The sequence below is a fragment of the Symphodus melops genome (genome assembly GCF_947650265.1).
Source record: "Symphodus melops genome assembly, chromosome: 6".
In the NCBI taxonomy this organism is placed as follows: domain Eukaryota; kingdom Metazoa; phylum Chordata; class Actinopteri; order Labriformes; family Labridae; genus Symphodus; species Symphodus melops.
This window is the reverse complement of record NC_136696.1, coordinates 3,980,109-3,998,610: the sequence shown is the minus strand read 5'-3', so window position 1 is coordinate 3,998,610 and position 18,502 is coordinate 3,980,109. Positions and strand designations below refer to the sequence as shown.

Here is an 18,502-nt window from a genome sequence, read left to right as displayed (position 1 = left end):
ATGTTTGTAGTGATGTTTTTTTACAAGGACATATTTCTGCCTCATGCACATGGTATGAAAAGAGAATCTAACGGACTGTGCACACATGATGTGGTGCTGAGGGATGGACAGACATGGACTTAAAGTAGCGGGACAGCCTTTGTTGTTGACTATAAACATCTTATTTATGCCTTCTGACTTTAAAGTCACAGAAGATGCATCTTTAATTCCCTGTGTCTGCGTTTTTGTTCTTCCCCTGAGCACTGCAGTCTTTTTTCAGTTGTTTCCAAAGAGGAGAGAGCTTTGAGAAAAAGCGCCGCACCCAGGGTCTGTCTTCGAGCGCGCCGCCTTTTTTGCGCGGCTGCTCTGAGTTCTAAAGTTCGAGGTCTCAAGTTCAAAGCCTTTCAGCACAGTTGATGTCACTGGTGTTCTTTTTACTTTTCCAAAAACAAGATAGTCCCTGCATTTTTGGCACCCTCTTCTGATCAGGAAAAAAATGAGCAACAGAGCAGTGTAGCTCATACTGTACAGTGGTCGTTGTCAACAGACAGCACAGTACCATGGCATTATAATTTATCCAAAAGTTACATCATCAGAGGCTGTAATTATTAATTAGATTTCATCTGCTGCAGCCTTGGTGAGAAACGCATTAAGACGTGATGAGACACAGGTGTGATTCTACCTTTCAGATGTGATGCAATCTCTGCGTTTCCTTTTTTTAGGCCCTGACCCAAAATGCAAAGGCAAGTTCAATTTCGAGTTAAGAGTTTAATCGTTCAGTTGTTTTTAATTTGACATCTCTATCTGGCATCAAGAGGCTGAGACACAAAGATCTGAGGAAACTTTGAAATGCTCAGGTTTTGGCAGGTTGATTTCAAACGTTACTTGGGTTTTTGAAGGTGTTTTTTCAGGTGGATTGACTGTAGGTCTTAATGCCGAAGCTCGGCATGTGGAGATTAATTTGGGTTTCATAATATTTTTCATCATTTCTTTTAAGGAGAGGAAAACAGTGAAAGTTCTTCCTCCTGAAACGTAAGCTGAAGACTCCCTCAGCATGCATAAAATCTTTCTTTTTGATCACTTAATGATATTTTAAGTTCATTAAAGTTCCTTGTTAAAGTATTTCTTCCTGTGTCGATCAAAAGGTTGAAGTCAAATATTTATATTTCTGCAGAACGTGGATTTCCAATTTGCTGATTCATGATTACTTTACGTACTTTTCATACCAACAGCATGATGAGGCGATAACGCATGTGATGGACATGATAATATCATGAATATAAATTAGAACTAATACTGCAGACGTACAGTATCTCTCAGTGTCGACTGGAGTCTGTGTCACAGGCAGGTGCAGCATGGCTTACTGTTTCATTAGTTTCAAATAGAACGTGTGGAGCTGCATTTCTTGTCAATCAAACCCTGAAGCACAAATACAACAGATTGATGTCCTATAGAGTTTCTCTTACTTTGCATACCTTCTGTAGCCTTGGCTTCCACTGGATGCCATCGGCAAAAATCAATATTGGCTGTGAAGAAACACTGGCATGCATGGCACACACGCACACACACACACACACACACACACACGCACACACGCACACACACACACACACACACACACACACGCACACACGCACACACAGACTGCATCATGAGGACGGTGGAGTGAGGTGGGGAGTGGGAGGCTCATCAGTCAGGCAGGAGATTCCAGTGCAGGACTGTAACAGCTGCCATTAAAGATCTGCTGCTAGTAAGCTGCAGGAGTGAGTCATGTGTCCTCTGGAGTCCAGCATACAAGGCGTGCTCAACAACAAATAAATACTAGAAAATATTTTTAAAAAAGATCCTCATCTCACCTGAAATCTTAAAGGCAACATGTTTTCTTTTAAGTGCTTGTGTTAATGCTGCTGTGGAGAATTTGTTCAAGGCTCAAGCGCTTTGCCTCATTGCACATGAAGGTCGATTTTTGATCTAAATGAACCTTTAAGACTGAATATTTAACATCAAGGCTAAACACCTAAATAATTTACAATGCTTTTGGCTTTCTCCATCATTTGATGGCTTAATGTGTTCGAGGATAATTCTATCATCTTTGCGTCTTTTTTTTTTTTTTTTTTGAGTCCTTGAAATACGTCACCAAATGAAATGAATCAAGAAGCCTGTTATTTTTTTTTCTGTTGAAGATAGTAACAGCCTTGCTCAACCCAGCTTGGTCCGCATGTCTTGACTGTAGAAAAGGACCTGCAGCAGGATGGCCACGTCGATAAGGATCTGAACTGAGCCACAAACAGCAAACTGAGCCGGGCTTGCATTCATCACAAAGTAGGTGGTCTTGAAGACGTCGCCGGCTGTCCACAGCAGCACCATCTTCACACTGGAGGGAACAGAGAAGGAGACAATGGATGGAAGAGGGGTTAACGAGTTGTCCAGTAAAGGAATAGTTGGAAGTAACCAGCTCAAGCCAGTTAGTTTAACCCAGCTTAAGTTCCCAACATTTACTGAAGTCTCTCCAGATTTAAAAGTTGTATGGGAGCAAACATGAACAAAACGTTTGCCTGCTGTTTGTTCCTGTTGAAGTCTTTACTTTGAGAAACGTTGTGAAGCCGCCCTCTCTGTTTGGTGCAGATAAAAACGAAGAGTTGGGAAAGGAGGAGGCTAAACTGTGTTAGAAAAAAATAACGTGAGTTTTCATCAAACAAAGCTTCCTCTCTGATGGAGTAAGGACATCTGGAAGAAGAGAAATACTGGTGGCTGCACTGTCTGTTCTGTATACAGTCTTTGTATACAGAACTTTTATTTTGAAGTCACACAGAGGCTGAACTGTGACGTCTCCTAAAACACTGCAGCACAGTCACCAGCTGCTTCACGCTCACTGTGGTGTTTGTGAATTACATTTCTTTTTTTTGTAATGATGCTTACTTGCATAGAAAGGGGCTGATTTTACCCAAATGATTGTGAAATGGATCGTTTAAATGCATGCAACCAGCACAGTGCAGTCAGTTAACCTGCGTGTGTTCTGTGAAATTGACTGTAGCGTTTTGATTTATTTGCACAGGTTTAGCAGTAAAACAAGTTTAGGAATCAGGCTCTGACCGTTCAGGCATCAGACTGGTGTGTTAGTTATTTTATTTAACTCCTAACAACATGCACAATAGCACATTTCTTTATGTTCAAGGTGAAATTTGTCTCCTTTTCAAAACTAAAAAAAAACCTAATTTAACCTGTTTATGATTTTCTCCATAACATCCACAGTTAGAGAAGTGAAAGTAAAATCACAGCCGTCTTGTCTCTTCTAGAATTTACCTGCCAACCCTTAACACATTTTTTAAAATGTTTTGTTCATGATTTAGTTCCTGCTGTATGAGAAACAGCAGGAAGGCAGTGAAAAAATCAATGAACAGGGTGAAGTCAACTACCCATTGATCACACCATTAGGGAAGGTGGAGGGAAGGGAAAGACGCACAAAGATTGCCTGTCGGAGAGAAATAGAAAGACCTGGAAGAAGACACGAGTCAGCTGCCATGCCGGCGGCTCAATGCCAACACGAAACCCTGGAGGAGCTCTCTGAAACTTTACAAGAAGAGAAGGAGCGCCGACACTCTCCACTGTGAATCACTGCTGCTTCACTCGCTCTCATCATTCATCAGTGTTTGTGCCTGCATCGTTTCTCCATCTGTCTCGACACCTTCTTTCATTTGTTGTCATCCTTTTTTAACTCAATTACTGCTATGTTTTAAAATGTTGACTCTTCCCCTTCACAGTCTGTGCCCTCCACCCACTCTGCTCCCTCTCCTTATCTTCTCCTCTGGACAGTGAAGTCCCAGAGGTGTGTATCAAACACCAGAGTATGCTTTTTATTAGGGCTGAGGGAAGCAGCACGGACCATCAGTCATCAATGAGACATGCTGTGGGGGTCAGAGGGGCGAGGGAGGAAGGACATGAGGGAGACAGAGAGAGACTGCAGAGGACAGCAGAGAGAGAGAGCAAAGACAACCAACCCACCAGAGAGAAGGAGAGGACCTCTGTGAATGGGGAAGAGACCTCTGTGAGACAGAAAGAGATGATGAGTGTGTATGGAGGTTCAGCAGTAATGACTATAGCTGTCCTTCGACATCCTCGAGCTCTCCTTGCAGAGTCAAAATCACAACTCTCCTCTCAGCTCCCTGCAGGACCTGATGAGGAACCAAAACGGTTTTGACAATCAACCCATCCTGGTGTTGAAATGAGGATGTTTTTATTAAATATGTAGTAGGAAGTAGGAACCTTCTAAATGTACACAGGAGTGAATGTAAATGTGGTGAATAATCCAGACTAATGCAGGCTGCAGAGAGCAGCCAGTGCAGGAGAGCTAAGGGATATTAATGATGGAGGTTGTTCTCACAGCTGTTACAATGCGTGGGACAATAGAGCAGCACATCTGGACACTTTCACTAACAATCACATCGGCACTGATGCACCCATTAATTCATTGATGAACTGCCCCAAAGTGGATTTATGACTGCTGAGGATCGTGACAGAGCTTCTTAAATTATAGGTGTTTACTTTCAAAGCACCTTCCACCGTGGATCCAACACTTTTAAAGGGGATAAAAAACAAAAATGTGCACATTGCAAGTTTAAGGTGGGATATCTGAATGGAAAATGTAAACGGACTTGAGCTTGTAAAACACTTTTCTTGTCTTCTAGACAACTCAAAGTGTTTTACACCGAAGTACACAGAAGAAACCAAACACATTCATACACCGCAGACGAAGCAGCAGGAGCAACTTAAGTGTCTTGCCCAAGGACACATCAGACGTGGCTGCATAAATTAATCTAATCTGCAATGTGTACCGCACTGGGGTGCAATAAAGGTTTGAAGAGTTGTATGTTTTTATAATCCTTAAACTAAAGCCATGTTTCCACCAAGCAGCCCACTTTGGTTCAGAACAGTTTGGTTAAGTTTTGTACAGTAAACTCTGATCAGAGTTCAGTATCCATGGCCTCCTCAAGTTTGGACAGAAAGACAAGAAAACACATTTTCCCTGCTCTGAACTCTGATTGTGTTTCCACAGCCTTATTTGATAAGAGGAGTGTGAGCCAGATGGAGACCGCTGTGAAACAGTGTGATGTCATAGATACATCAATACAGTGTAGCAACAAAGAAGAATAGGACACAGTAAATAAAAGAAAGGCTTTAGGGCTGGCACACCAACAGAAGGGAACCAAAAATGTAGGATGGTACAGATCCCTTATTTTGGTACCATTCCCAACTTTTGACGATAAAAACACCATTAAAACCGAACTGAACTGGAATCAAGTCTTCTAGTTTGCGTTGGTCATTTGAAAACAAATACATCAAGTCATCCTGCACTCAGGGCTTCGTATCCATGAGCTTCTTCTCAGAACTTTCTGAGCGTCGACACATTCATGAACTCTGACACCTGCTAACGACACAAGCGGCTCACACTTGCAAACATTTGAACTTTTCCTGCTCGGCTCCATGAGTCCTCTTGGATTTTCAATTCCTAGTTGTTTTCCTATAATGATGAATTTCTCAACAACGAGATTTGTTAGAAGTCAAGTTCAAGTCTGTGTTTATGAAATTACAAATATTCTGAAGTGAACAAGCTACTTTTTGTCACTATTGGCAGTAAACACAAATCCATAAGCAAACACCAACTCAAGTCTTCTCCATTAATCACATTAACTTTACTTTATATCATCGATTTTTATAAAGACACAGAAATGCAGAAGTAAACAGCCTTCTGACGGGCCTTTCATGGGAACATTAAAGCAATTTTCTAAGTTTGAAACTCATACAGATGATCACTGCTTTTTCTCAATTGAAATTAAATTGCCTGTCTCTCAATAGGAAGGTTGTCGGTTTGATCACCAGCAGCCACATGTCTGATGTGTCCTTGGGCAAGTTCAGTGAGTGAACATGTAGGTTTGACCTGCGGTGTAAAAGTAATGACATCACAAAGTCAGTATCACTGTTTTGTGTTTCTTCTCTTTGTGTTATCTACCATATCCTGATACTTCCCCTCTGCCTTCAATCGACGTTGTCCAGTTTTGTTCGATTTTTTTCCCAATCCCAAAAATCGCCCTCAACCCTCAGCTCCACCTTTTGTCCACCTTTAGTCAAACGGATCTTTTCCAGTGTTTCTCAGAGAACATTTTCACACAAGTTTTTTTTTTGTTCCACAGAGACGTGTCTTTGTTTAACTTCAGAGTTCTTCTTTCAACTCTCCTCATCTTCTTCTTTCACTGCACCACTTTTTCTTCTTTCACAACTCTCAGCTTTGCTTTTATTGCCTCTGTCACTGCCTTTGCTGTGCACGTCTCTCTTCTGTAAAGGGAATAAACTAAGAGACATTTATCAGCTCATATTGTGAACCTTTGTAAAGTATGCTAATAAAGTTGTACGTGACAGAAAGCTAGCTGCTTAAAGACAAAACAACTCACGTAGTAAGGTTGTCAACATTCTCAATACTTCAATACTGTTTGATTGCAGAGTTGTTGTTTTTTTAAATTCATATTGATAAGTACTTCAGGTTTATCTTAAAGGCAGGGTAGGCATTTTCTTCCAGATACACTTTTTGGTTGACAATGTCTTTATGTCCTCAGTAATTAAGATCGTATGCGCTCTGAAAAAGAAACAAAGAAGAAGTTTGTTTTTTCATTAACCAATCAAGCCTCTCTTCTTCACGCATGCATGAACCCACACATGAGCTGAAATCCACTTCTGGACCAATGGTGCTAGTGCATGTAAGGGGTGAGGGGCGGGGCTTTAGAGCGAGCACAGAGGGGAGGGGCTAAGTGAATACTACGGAGAATGGAGAGGATGCCACTTTCAAAATCAAATTAAAAAATGACTGCCCCTGCCTTTAAGACAAATAGCTGCTGCGAGCAAAAGAGAGAGCATTCATAGGTCGGCTAAGTGACATCTCGGATGTCCATACATACATGGAAAATGTCTGATAAATGTACTTGAGCTTGTAGCATGTCTACTGATTACTCAAAGCTCTTTCACATTGCATATTCACACACTGACAGACAAGCAGGAGCTACCTGGGGTTCAGTGTCTTGCTCAAGGACACCTCGAACATCTGGCTACAGGAGCTGGTGATCGAACCCACAACCTTGAAGTTGAGAGATAACCAACTATACCAACTGAGCCCCAGCCGCCCAAAGATGTAAACGTTACCTTTATGTCTCTGTCAAACAGACAGCAAGCAGAGGAGGGGAGCTGTCCAAGTTACACGCATACATGGGCAACGTTTCTGTACCCCTGACACATTCGTGCGTTTCGACAGTGTGCAGGAGTTTGCTTGTAGTTCTTTATACTTGTGTTTTTGTTGCTGTGCTATATAAAAATGTCTGGGCTTTTAGAGCCTTTTAGAGAGGGACAGGACAGTATATAGAGTCAGAGATCCGGGAGAGAGAGGGAGAGTGGGGAAAGCCACAGGTTGGATTCGAGGGGCTACAGCCTCTGTACATCGGACATGCAAACTGACCACTCAGACACTTTCTTATTAATGGACTCGAAGCATTTTCACTTCGTCATTATAGAGATTTTTGATAAACATGAAACAGAGAAATGGAATAAAAGCATTTCCACAACGTAAGCCTGGGCACTTTTTAATAAAAAATAAAATAAATCCTGAAATAAATGAAAAAAGCTTCATGTAGAAGTCAAAGTGAGTCAAACATTTTAATGTCAATCATTTGTAAGACTGCTTAAAGTAAGAGCTTTTTCAGATCCAATCACAGCTGTGGTCCTTCATTAAAGTCAAAGATCTTTGTCTGTGAATAAAGATAGAAAGGAACGAAACTGAAACTACACTAAAAGAATCTTCAGTTCAGTGCTGACGAAGCCATTTGATGATTCCACTTTTTTCTACATGAAGTATAACTTTAAATTCCCGCTTTACTTATTATTAATTAACCTCGTCTCTCCGTTCAACCTTCATTTATTCTTCTCCTCGGAGCCTCTTTTTTTTATCTGCTTCCCTCCCTTCCTCTGCCTGACCTTCTCTCCTCTCCTTTGCCCTTCCTCCCTCACCCTCCTAAATTCTCTGCTCTCCCCTTTGGCTGATTTCTTTGCTCTAGAGACGGCAAACATCATTAACGAGGACGAGTCATTAACAATGTAATTAAGGAGGGCGGGTCATCTGTGGAAAAAAAAAAAGCGGCCTTTATTCTGCAGCGCTGCAGAATGGAGACAAAATAGCAGTTTGAGGTCATTCATCTCTGGGAGGAACACACACACACACACACACACACACACACACACACACCCACACTCACACACACACGCTGGATGGACTGTTTGTCATGCTAGCTCCATCTGGCTGAGATAACTGTGATTGTGTGACATGTGGCTCAGCTGACAGCTGATGAAAGACACAAAGTACAAACAATTGAACTTGGTCCTGAGCGAGCCGTTGAGCGTCCGGAGGGAGAAGGAGTTATTACGATATCGATCGAGAATATTGACTGACTGAATACATCACTCAGACGCGCGCACGCACGCACACACGCACACACGCACACACACACGCACACACACACACACACACACACAGTAAGACAGTATGTGTGCCTGTTTCTTTTAATTTGCAAACCGAAAAAAAAAAAATACAAATGCTAAAATAGTCAAAAAATGCCGACCATGAAATTGCCTGTTTGAATCTAAATCTCTTCAAAGCACACACACACACACACACACACACACACTCAGACACACAAACAAAGACACTGACGCACACACATGCACTCAGGTTGACGCAATACACTCCCTTATTGATCACTACTGACCTGACACCCTCATTTGAGCTGAGTGGCAGAGGTGAGAGAGGAGAGGGTGCAGTGGTGAACTGTGCACTTCAGGATGAAAAGGGAGAGACAGGCTCTGAAGATGGATGAGGGAGGATGGAGGTAAAAAGGAAAATGATGTGAGATGGATGACAATGCAGCCGGGCAGGGAGGCGATGAATCTAGAGCGGGGTGAGGATCGAGCCCCCCTTGATAGTTGTGGAGTGACAGGCCAGGGGAGAGAGATGGAGAGAGTGAGAGGGGTCTGATTGCACAGCGTGACAGCCGTGCAGCACGTGGGCCAGCCAGTAATTGTCCCGTGTATTGAACGAGCGCTGTCAGGCCAGCTATTAGCTCGTCTAAGCAGCTGGAGTGGACGAATGCAACACCAACACAGGAAACAGAACTGGGTGACATTTACAGAGGCACAAAGAGAGAGAGAGAGAGAGAGAGAGTCACAAAGACACGAGTGTGGTGAGTGCAAGTGAAGTGATTTCACGTCCCAAATATTTGCAAGTTACCTAATAAATCTTTAAATGTCACTTTCAAAAAGTGCCTCTTATTTCACGTCTTACATAACATTGCTGATGCACATTCTTTCAAATGAAGGTCTCACTTATTGTAGAGAAAATAAACATTTAATGGATGACATGAGAAGAGTGCAATTATTTTCCAGACGGATAATCAAGAATCCTGATGAACTCCCGATTATAATAAGTAACAGTCATCGTATGTTTAGTCTCTTTAAATAACTGATCCCTCAGGGATTTGCATATAAAATCCAGTATCAGTATCAGCTACCAAATTAAAAGTCTTCCTGTAAACTTTCTGTCAACCTGAAGCACTTCTTGTTAAACTACAGGGCTGTTGGTGTAATTGCAAGAAAAGTGGAAATGTTCAAAAATGAGCTCCACATAATATGTGAGGGTTAGTAAGCATGGATGTAAAGAGGTCCAGTGTGCTCAGGAGGAGTCTGTTCACTGACACATGACGGGCTCAGGTGTGCTCACTTCCCACCTCCTCCATCAGTGATAGTGCTCCAAACAAGTCGTCACTGAAGGCAGCACAACACTTTGAGTGTCCACCTGAAGCTGGCTGTGAAAGCCTCTGAAGTCTCTTTGACTTCCACGTTTCAAACACGGTTTTCAAGCAGACGCACGCTGCAGCCTGAAGATTTACATTCACAGCTCTTCTGTTTTGTTTGATGATGCCGAACAGTTAGGCATTATTTTACATAATCATGGGCACAGCTGTTCTGACTTTAAGGCACAGCTGTTTGTCACCTCTAAGATTGTTGTTCTTCCTAACTCCACTTCAAATGGGTCCAATGGGTGACGGCACTGAGATGACGTCCATGTCTTATACAGTATGGTTTAGTCAGCAGTGAGACGCTGCTTTTCAGAATGCTGTTAAGCAACTCATGTGCATCTTCCAGTCCCTTCTTTCTTTGGGTAAATTCACTAGAAACGGATCAGCCTTCTGTCATTATAACTTATCAAAGTGCTTGAAAACACTCTCCTTTGCATTTAAACAGCCTTTTAATTTGCTGGTTCATCTGGACGGGTCAAAGCCTTAATTGATTGCAGCAGATTAAATGCAGAATGTGATTTTTGTTTCACTGTATTACAAGTTGTTATATTGACAGAGGGAAATATTGTTAGTGCTATGATGCAACTCTACTGTCCCAGATGTGATTTTTAGGTTTACCAAAAAGATCATTCAGAAAAGTGTTTGCTTAATAAAGCAAAAGGTGTCAGTGTTTATGATAGTTTATTATCCACTATTTTGATTCATTTATTAAATCCATAGATCTTCATTTTTTGCTTCAATCAAGATCCTCACAGATTCTTTAATAATAAAAACATCCATATTCTATTGGTCAAGAAGTTCCCATCAGCATCAACTCTTCCCATTCATGCACTTTTACACGTCACTGTATTTCAACATGTGGACTGCAGGAGCTGAGCTCACTCTACCTCTGGGCGTCATGTTCTGCTCCAGCTGTATTACACTTAGAAGATACAAAGGACAAACCAGCTGATTTATTGCAACAGGTTTACTTCATTAGAACAGGCACTTGATTGTGTTCTTCATGTTCTCTGTTCATTTTGTATTCTTGGACCTCTCTGCAAATTGTCCACTCCCTCGCCTTCACTTCTGCTCATTTATCCCTACGACTGTCTCGCTCTCTTTTCGTATTCATTCCTCATTCACTACCTCCTAAATATTCAACCACCAACCCTCCTTCTCTGCTCCACTTCGACTTCCATCATCTGTAGCCTCATTATCTCCTCGTCCCGGCCATCTCTGCCACCGTTCACTCCGTCCACCGCCCAAGGGACTCCAGCGTGGACACATGCGTGGATGGAAGGATGGATGCATATGATACATTCGGAATGAATACCCAACTGGAAAAAAGATGTCTGACAGCTTCTTACAGACACAGACTATAATATCGTGCACATCATTTGTCCAATAATGCAAATTCTGTGACTGCAGTCTCGAGCATTAACGCCAAGAGAATTGTGAAGTTGTCTTCTGCAACACTGAAATTACTGAAGAGAAATAATTTCCCATTTAAGGCAGGGCTGCTGTGTGGCTTCAACATTCATACTAACTGTTTGACTGGGTTTTGCGTGGACAGATTTGTCTGATAGATTTGTCTCATTTTGTGTAGAACTGAGAACATCCTGTGACCTGAAATATCTCAGTGGACTAACAACCCATTTTCTGCCCATTTTGTGGAGATAAATAGGCAGCTGATCACAAATTAAATCCAGTCCAGGCTTTAAGTAGCGGATCACACTTTGTATGAGAGACTTAAAGAGTCTCCAGAGGGGGGTTAGGCAGTCCTTGTAAGTGCTTGATAATGCTTATACACTACTCTATGGGAAAAAGACACACTTAAGCCCCAGAGACTCAAATTTAAAGCTTTCAAAGTGTTTCCTTCTCTTCTCTTTTTTTGAGGCTCAGCCGTGCATGTGTGCATTGCTATGATGTGTGTATCCACACTTTCTGCATCTTTTGCTTACACACACACACACACACATGCACCCACACATGATGGTGTATGTGTGTGTGAGGTGATTTAGCATCAGGGCTGTAGCTTTCCCAGAGGGGGCCTGGCAGAGAGTCGAAAAAATCAAAGGGCCCGGCAGAGAGAGAAGCCGAGCTGCTCTTAACCCACTAACTATGAATTATGCATGTTGATCGATTGCACACAGGCAAACAAGGAAAAGTTCCCAACCTGCCAGGAAAAGATGGATTCTACTTCACCAAATGAGGCAGAGGAGAGGTGAGGGGGAGGAGGAGTATCACACAGAGTTTGCCCGAGGATATTTTGGACATATTTTTGGACAATGTAAACAAGTTAGAGTCGGCCTGTTTGGCAATTTCACTTGATTTATCACATCTTTAATCTCATGTTTTCTGAAATAACACTCATTTTTTTCAAAGCTTTGTTTCTAAAGTACAAAGTCAGTTTGGATATAAATATACAGCTGTGACTAATTTGTAAGCCCTGTTCCCAGATCGACTTTAAAGAGAATAGGGATACAGTACAACTATACAGTACAGACTCAATACAAATAAGAGACTAAATAAGAACATTCAAAAGAGGACTTTGTAAAAGAAAACTGCTCACAGACTTTCTTCATTTTCAGTCACATGTTAAACATGAGTCTGAAAAACTCTTTCATACGTCTGTTGACTAATAATTTAGTCGACTTTGCTTCTCTTAAACTAAATCATCGGACTCCTCAGGTACCCTGGGGCCTGGGGTTATCAGACTGTAACACGAGGAGCATCTAAAGGAGATCATGAGTAAATGTTTACTTGGACAAAAAGCCTCATCTGTTCAGAAGATCGACATCTGCAGAGCTCCAACTGGAAGCAGACTGGAGTCATTTTAAACTCATGGAACCGTTCTTAAAGAGGAATTAGTTCTTCCTGTTTTAATCTGTTTTATTATACGATGATATTGTATGTATTGTATTATTTTAAAGGTCCATATAAGGTCGGGCACTGCACATTAGCTTAGGCCATAAAATGCTGCAGTTTGTGGCATCAGTTGTCTTACAACAAACACAAAATTAATAGCTGCTAATTAGCCTGCTAATGCTAACACAGCAATGTAGACCACAGGAAGTATCATCTCCAGCCAATGACAATTTTGTCTGTTGCTTGGGCCTAATGGTGCCTAATGATGGGACTTTTCACTTGATAGCTCCTGGCACACTGGAGTGGAGGGGGGTTGTGTGTGGCTGGAGGAGAGTGGAGGCGTTAGTCTGGTGGAGCTGTGGCCAAACGGCAGTTTGTTTTGGTTTTGATGCTGGTGCTCGAGGGCGACATGCACACACTCACACATTCTTCCTCGAAGACTTCCACGATTCCTGTGATGCAATGTTTGGAAATACTTCATCAATCAACACTTTAAGATGGAGCTGGAGACGACAGTAACGACACAAACTAACAAATATATTAACAGAACAACAAAGGATGTTCTCTATTATATTTTCCTTTCACTTGTTTTGCTGCTGTCGAGTCCACAGCTATCCTCGCCACAAAACAATGAATATAAAGCGTCTAAAGAGAATCCACTTTGCTGCCTTGACTTCAGGGGTTCTAGGTATTATTTCACTTTAACTCTCTGAGGGAATCGACTTTTCAGCTACTGTGTGGTTATTTGATTTTATCTCTACAACACCTAGACTGCAGTATATAGAGGTCAGAATGTTTTCTTCCCACAACAGCAGGTTTCTCATGCAATAATCAGAGAAGAGAAAAGCTGCTTTCCACCGCTGCAGAGTGTTTGTTTGGATAGAAAATAGGGAGTGTGGATGATGCCAGTGTGTGTTTTGGGTTTTTTGCACCACTGCTTTAGTTTTGTCTTGAGCTGAAGGGACGTGTTATCATTTTTTATTAAAACAATAAGTGTTAGGCTGAGATGCATTTGTTACCTAATACACTCCTAATATGCATGACATTTTTATTGCACTTGTTTCTGCAACCAGCAGCAGCAGTAAATAACTTTATTCATTCGAGCCTCACAACTCTTCAGAGGAAAATAATCGGATGTGTGAAACTTTGAGAAAATCGGAGATCACAAGCTCCTGTCTTGTTTTGTCCCCGGGGCCGACAACACCGACACACTGACTTATATAATGGTTTAGATGGCACGTTAACTGTAGTCAACACCATTATATGTACTTTGCTCACACAGTGTACTGCTGTATGTAAGCACAAAATGTGTAGATGCACTCACTGCTCATACACTCTCAGACGCAGGGCTGCTCTCTGAGCTTCAGTGTGAGAGGAACAAATGTCAGGGACGGAGGTGGACGAGTTCAAAGAGAAACATTCCTGTGATCTAAGTATACTGAGTCTAAATGATGAGAGAGTGAGAGGCTTTTCAAATTGTGCTTTTATTGCACTCTTCCAGCCTTTTGATGGAGAGACCTTCAGGAGCCATTCTGGATGCAAAAGCTGGAATCTTAGCAAGAATATATTTATAAACTATTGACGACTAATAATCTGGACTCGTCAGTTAAATGTGGCTAATAATAAATGTAATCAAATATGTTTTACTTTAAATCAGACAAATGCACTCGCTAATATTTGAATTATCTTGCCAAATGAAAGAATACTTGGACATGTGGACCAGCAGAACTTCTGGTTGAAAAAGGACCGACTCCAGCACAAAGCCACAGCCGCCCTGCAGTTCATCGCCTTTCCCAAGTCAGCTCTCTTGTTGAGGATCTCTTGTTATAACTAACACACTAAAAACACTAAAAACAAAAACACTAATTCAGGTCATTTCCAATTCCAGCTGTGACAGTTTTTTTATTAAGTTAAAAATGTGAAAACAAACTTCTCAAAGTCCAAAATGATATCATCATCATCATCATGATCATCATGATCACGTCTTTTAGAGTGAGTCTAAATCAGGTGTCAGTGTGTGCATCTGAAACACCAGTCCCCATCTTGCCACGGTGACGGACCTGTTGTGTTTGTGGGAACATGTAAACAAAAGAAGCGGTGTCATGATTTCGTCATACTATTCAGTATTCTACATTTCAGATTTTGTTGCCTGTGTGAGCTCAGAGGTTAGATTTTTTGTGAAGCTGAATCACAGTCTGGAGAGGACAGCCATGCTCTTTAAAGTTCAGATGCTGGGATGTGTTTTTCACCGTTCTCACACTCACCTCTCAGCTGTGCTCTCTTAAGAGACACACAACTCCAGGTCATCTCGGTGCCTGCATGACATCCTGCAGGGACTGACTGGAAAGGTACAGGCTCGTCCAAATGGCATCCATGTAATGGCTGACTCAAGAGAATGTGAAACCCCCATTAGGCTGGTTGTGAAGGGTCAGGGTGATAGGAACACCATTAACGCTTGAAGGGTGTTACACCAGAACTGAGAGCAGGAAACAAGCTGCAAGCTGCCCGCTGTGAGTGAAACAAATAGAGAAGATATAGGACTCTAACTCACAGCAAACACAGACTGCTGGTTTATTCTCTTTTTTTTCTGGACTTCATTAAACTCACAATAAGGGACAAAAACTATTTAACTGGGAGTGACAAAGAAGAAGAGTAAGACAAAGAAAAGAAATAAACAGAGTTTTGTTTTCCAAAGAGGAAGTGTGAATTATTCTCCTCTCAGTAGACAACAAACAGACTTCCAGCAGTCCCCTCCTCTGTCGCTCAGTGACATTGTGAAGGTTGGCTGCTTTATCTGCAGCGCTGTGAGAGGAAAACTGGAGAGGAGGCCAAATAGATAAAGTTTAATGAGAGAGAAGAGAGAAACCGGCAGGCTCCCCGGGCAGCCGAGCAGAGAGCGCTGACAAATCTCTCCCGTACAAAAAACACACAGTTATTTATTTCAAAACGTACCATTCAACTGAAGCTTCCACTGGAGACTTACGTACTTGATCTAGTATCTGCATGAAGTGTGTGTTTAATGCATAGCTACAAAAGCCGTTTTCTTTGAAGTAACAGCCTCACATTCTCCACAAACTTTATGTTTTGAAATAAAACAACCATCTACTAAAATGGACAGTGTGGAAATAAGCAGGAGGTGTGCAACACAGAGAATTTACAATGTTATTAATGCTGCTTCCACAGCAAAGAAGCTCCGCTCTGTTTAATGCTGCTGCGGGAACCAGTGAGAGAACAATGGAAGGATGGGACCTGAAGAGCCACACTAACAGATGCTGCACTTCTCTCCTTCTTTAACCCAAAAAGCCTGAAACAAGATGACTGATAATGAGCCTTATTATTATTATTATTATTATTATTATTCTCAAAACGTCGATATTCAGTGAAGCTTCACTGATAAAGCTTTCACAAACAAACTGCCACAGGAGCTGCGTGCGTCAAACAGACACATGTTTCACTCCTGCCAGACTTCCACAGCAAGTCCAAGAGAGCCAATGTGAGAACACAGCAGGATATTCTCCGGAGAATTCACCCAGAGACAATGATTGACGGACGGACGGACGGACGGACAGACAGACAGACAGACAGACAGACAGACAGACAGACAGACAGACAGACAGACAGACAGACAGACAGACAGACAGACAGACAGACAGACAGACAGACAGACAGACAGACAGATAGATAGAATTTAGACACCGTCACAATCACCACTGTTTTTGTCAGGCTTGATAAATCACATTGCGTGTACTAACTTTTCATTTTCTCCTTCCAGTATTTTGCACGCCCCATAGTCCATATTCATTAAGGCAAACGTACTAAAGGGACAATACGCGTTGTTTTACTCATATGAAAGACGAAATCCATACTGCACGTTGTTAGTACATCAGATAGCACATTTTGTGCTGGTGGAATCAAGTTGTACACGTTTTAAGACACACACACATTTAGTAAATCAGGTCCTAAATGTGTTGATGCCTCTCTCTCTCTCTCTCTCTCTCTCTCTGATAATATGGATCTATAGTCTTACCATCTCAGTTCAGTAAGGGGCCTTCAGGGAATCTGATTTAATGAGTAACTTTTTAATGGGACGAAGGGCAGACTGTGGTGCATCATCAGATCTTTAGGAAAGGGCACTATAGGTTAACTGAACAAATGAGAGGGTCCTTAAGTGTACATAACGAGGGTCAAAAGATGAGAAACATGTTACACACACGGGGACAGAAGTGCTGAATTGGCTGTTTCAATAAACAGGGTCATTTGTGTAATGAGGCCAGTGCAGTCGATGATGAGGTTAGAAAAACATGTATAGAGAAACAACTCAGCAACGAATCATTAGAATGTTTTTTCACAAAGTGTTTTTGTGGCTCTTTTTGTTTAAACAAGGCGCACTCACACTCTTCAATCTGTACTGTGCTGGGCTCGCTTCACCCTGAAAGTCCACTTTGTTTCATCAGTGCCACGGCTCTCATTCGTGCATATGCTACACTTCCTTGGCCATGGCACGCTTGTTCTTCGGCGCGGTGCAGTTCATGCGAGAGCTCAAGCATGCGGGCACACAAACTGGAAAGCCGTCTTTATCTAGAAACAGACAGATGGTTACGGCTGTGTCTGACTGAAATGACTCCAAATAAACCCAGGATGTCAGGAAAGTAGCTGTCGGCACATCCCTTCATTTTTAGTATATTTCTATTTTCCAGTCCACCTGTGTGAACTATAAGCACACTTCATTATTATGTAAAGCCATGCATGTGTTGTATTTCGATGTTATAGTGTGAGTGCAGGCCAGCGGGGGAATGGGGAGGGGGGTCACTTGACGCCTGAATTTGTTTCCAAGTATTAAAACTTTTTTTTCATGTGTTTCTGCTTTCAAATAGATGCTAAATTAAGTTGATAACGTTTATTTGAAAACAGCACATAAATAGATATTACATAATAATAGCACATCAAACGGATGTTGTTCTGTCTCCGACTGGTCCTGTGACAAACTAATGCTTGCTAAAGGTTCCTCGGTATGTATTGAAAGTGCATCAACCAGCTGTGGAGGAATACAGACTATTTTGGCTGCATTTGGAGCGGAAGCTGATTGATGCAAATACGACGACAATAGGGTTGAAGCACTTTGTTCGTATCAGTGCGCCCTAAGTGATGTCATTGATGGAGTTTACTCGCTCATCTCAGAGACCTAATGCAGTTTATAGCGTCTTTAATCTTTGGCAAGATATGAAGTAAGAGTTGAATGAGTTCTCGTGTGACGTGCGTGCCCAGATGTACACCCTGAGGACCCTGTCTGTGAAATGGGGCGTATTAAGGAGAGAAAAATCCTCTTTATATTCAAACAATATTCCAGGGGAGCTGCAGAAGCTTTAAGTTCACAGCCACATTATTTTAAGACTTCTAAAATGAAGTTCAGGGTTTATTTTTTATATGTGTGGATGCTTGTGTGGCATGAGGCTAAATGTGTGCAGGCTTGACTGAACTGCTTTGCGTGTTTCTGGGTTGGAAAGCTGTGTGACAGCTAACGAAGAGAAGACACGGAGGAGGAAGAAGACTTACATACAGTGTTTGTTAGAATATATACAGTTAGTCACAGTCAGAGGACATTCTCTCATGAGAAGACATCTTTTTTTCCTCAATCCATAAAGTTTTTATTTATAACACTATACTGTATCCTATATGTATACTTTCAAAGAAAGATATCGGCCTATACATGGGTATCAGATTTCTCTTTCGCTCTCTAATATCGATATCGACATTAACCCTGAAAATGTGCCAATGGGTCAGGCTGT

The 18,502-nt window shown here is 41.8% G+C and overlaps 1 protein-coding gene across 2 annotated transcripts in view; it reads right to left on the bottom strand.

Annotated features, from left to right (window-relative positions):
* Window positions 1-233: 233 nt before the first annotated feature.
* LOC306825348 (solute carrier family 66 member 2) overlaps window positions 234-18,502 on the bottom strand; it is a 55,567-nt gene continuing 37,298 nt past the window's right edge. For both annotated transcript variants that reach the window (XM_079346045.1, XM_079346046.1), the window contains exon 5: window positions 234-2,353. In XM_079346045.1, coding sequence (XP_079202171.1) covers window positions 2,179-2,353 — 175 coding nt within the window. In that variant the 3' untranslated portion in view covers window positions 234-2,178. The remainder of the gene's footprint in view (window positions 2,354-18,502) is intronic.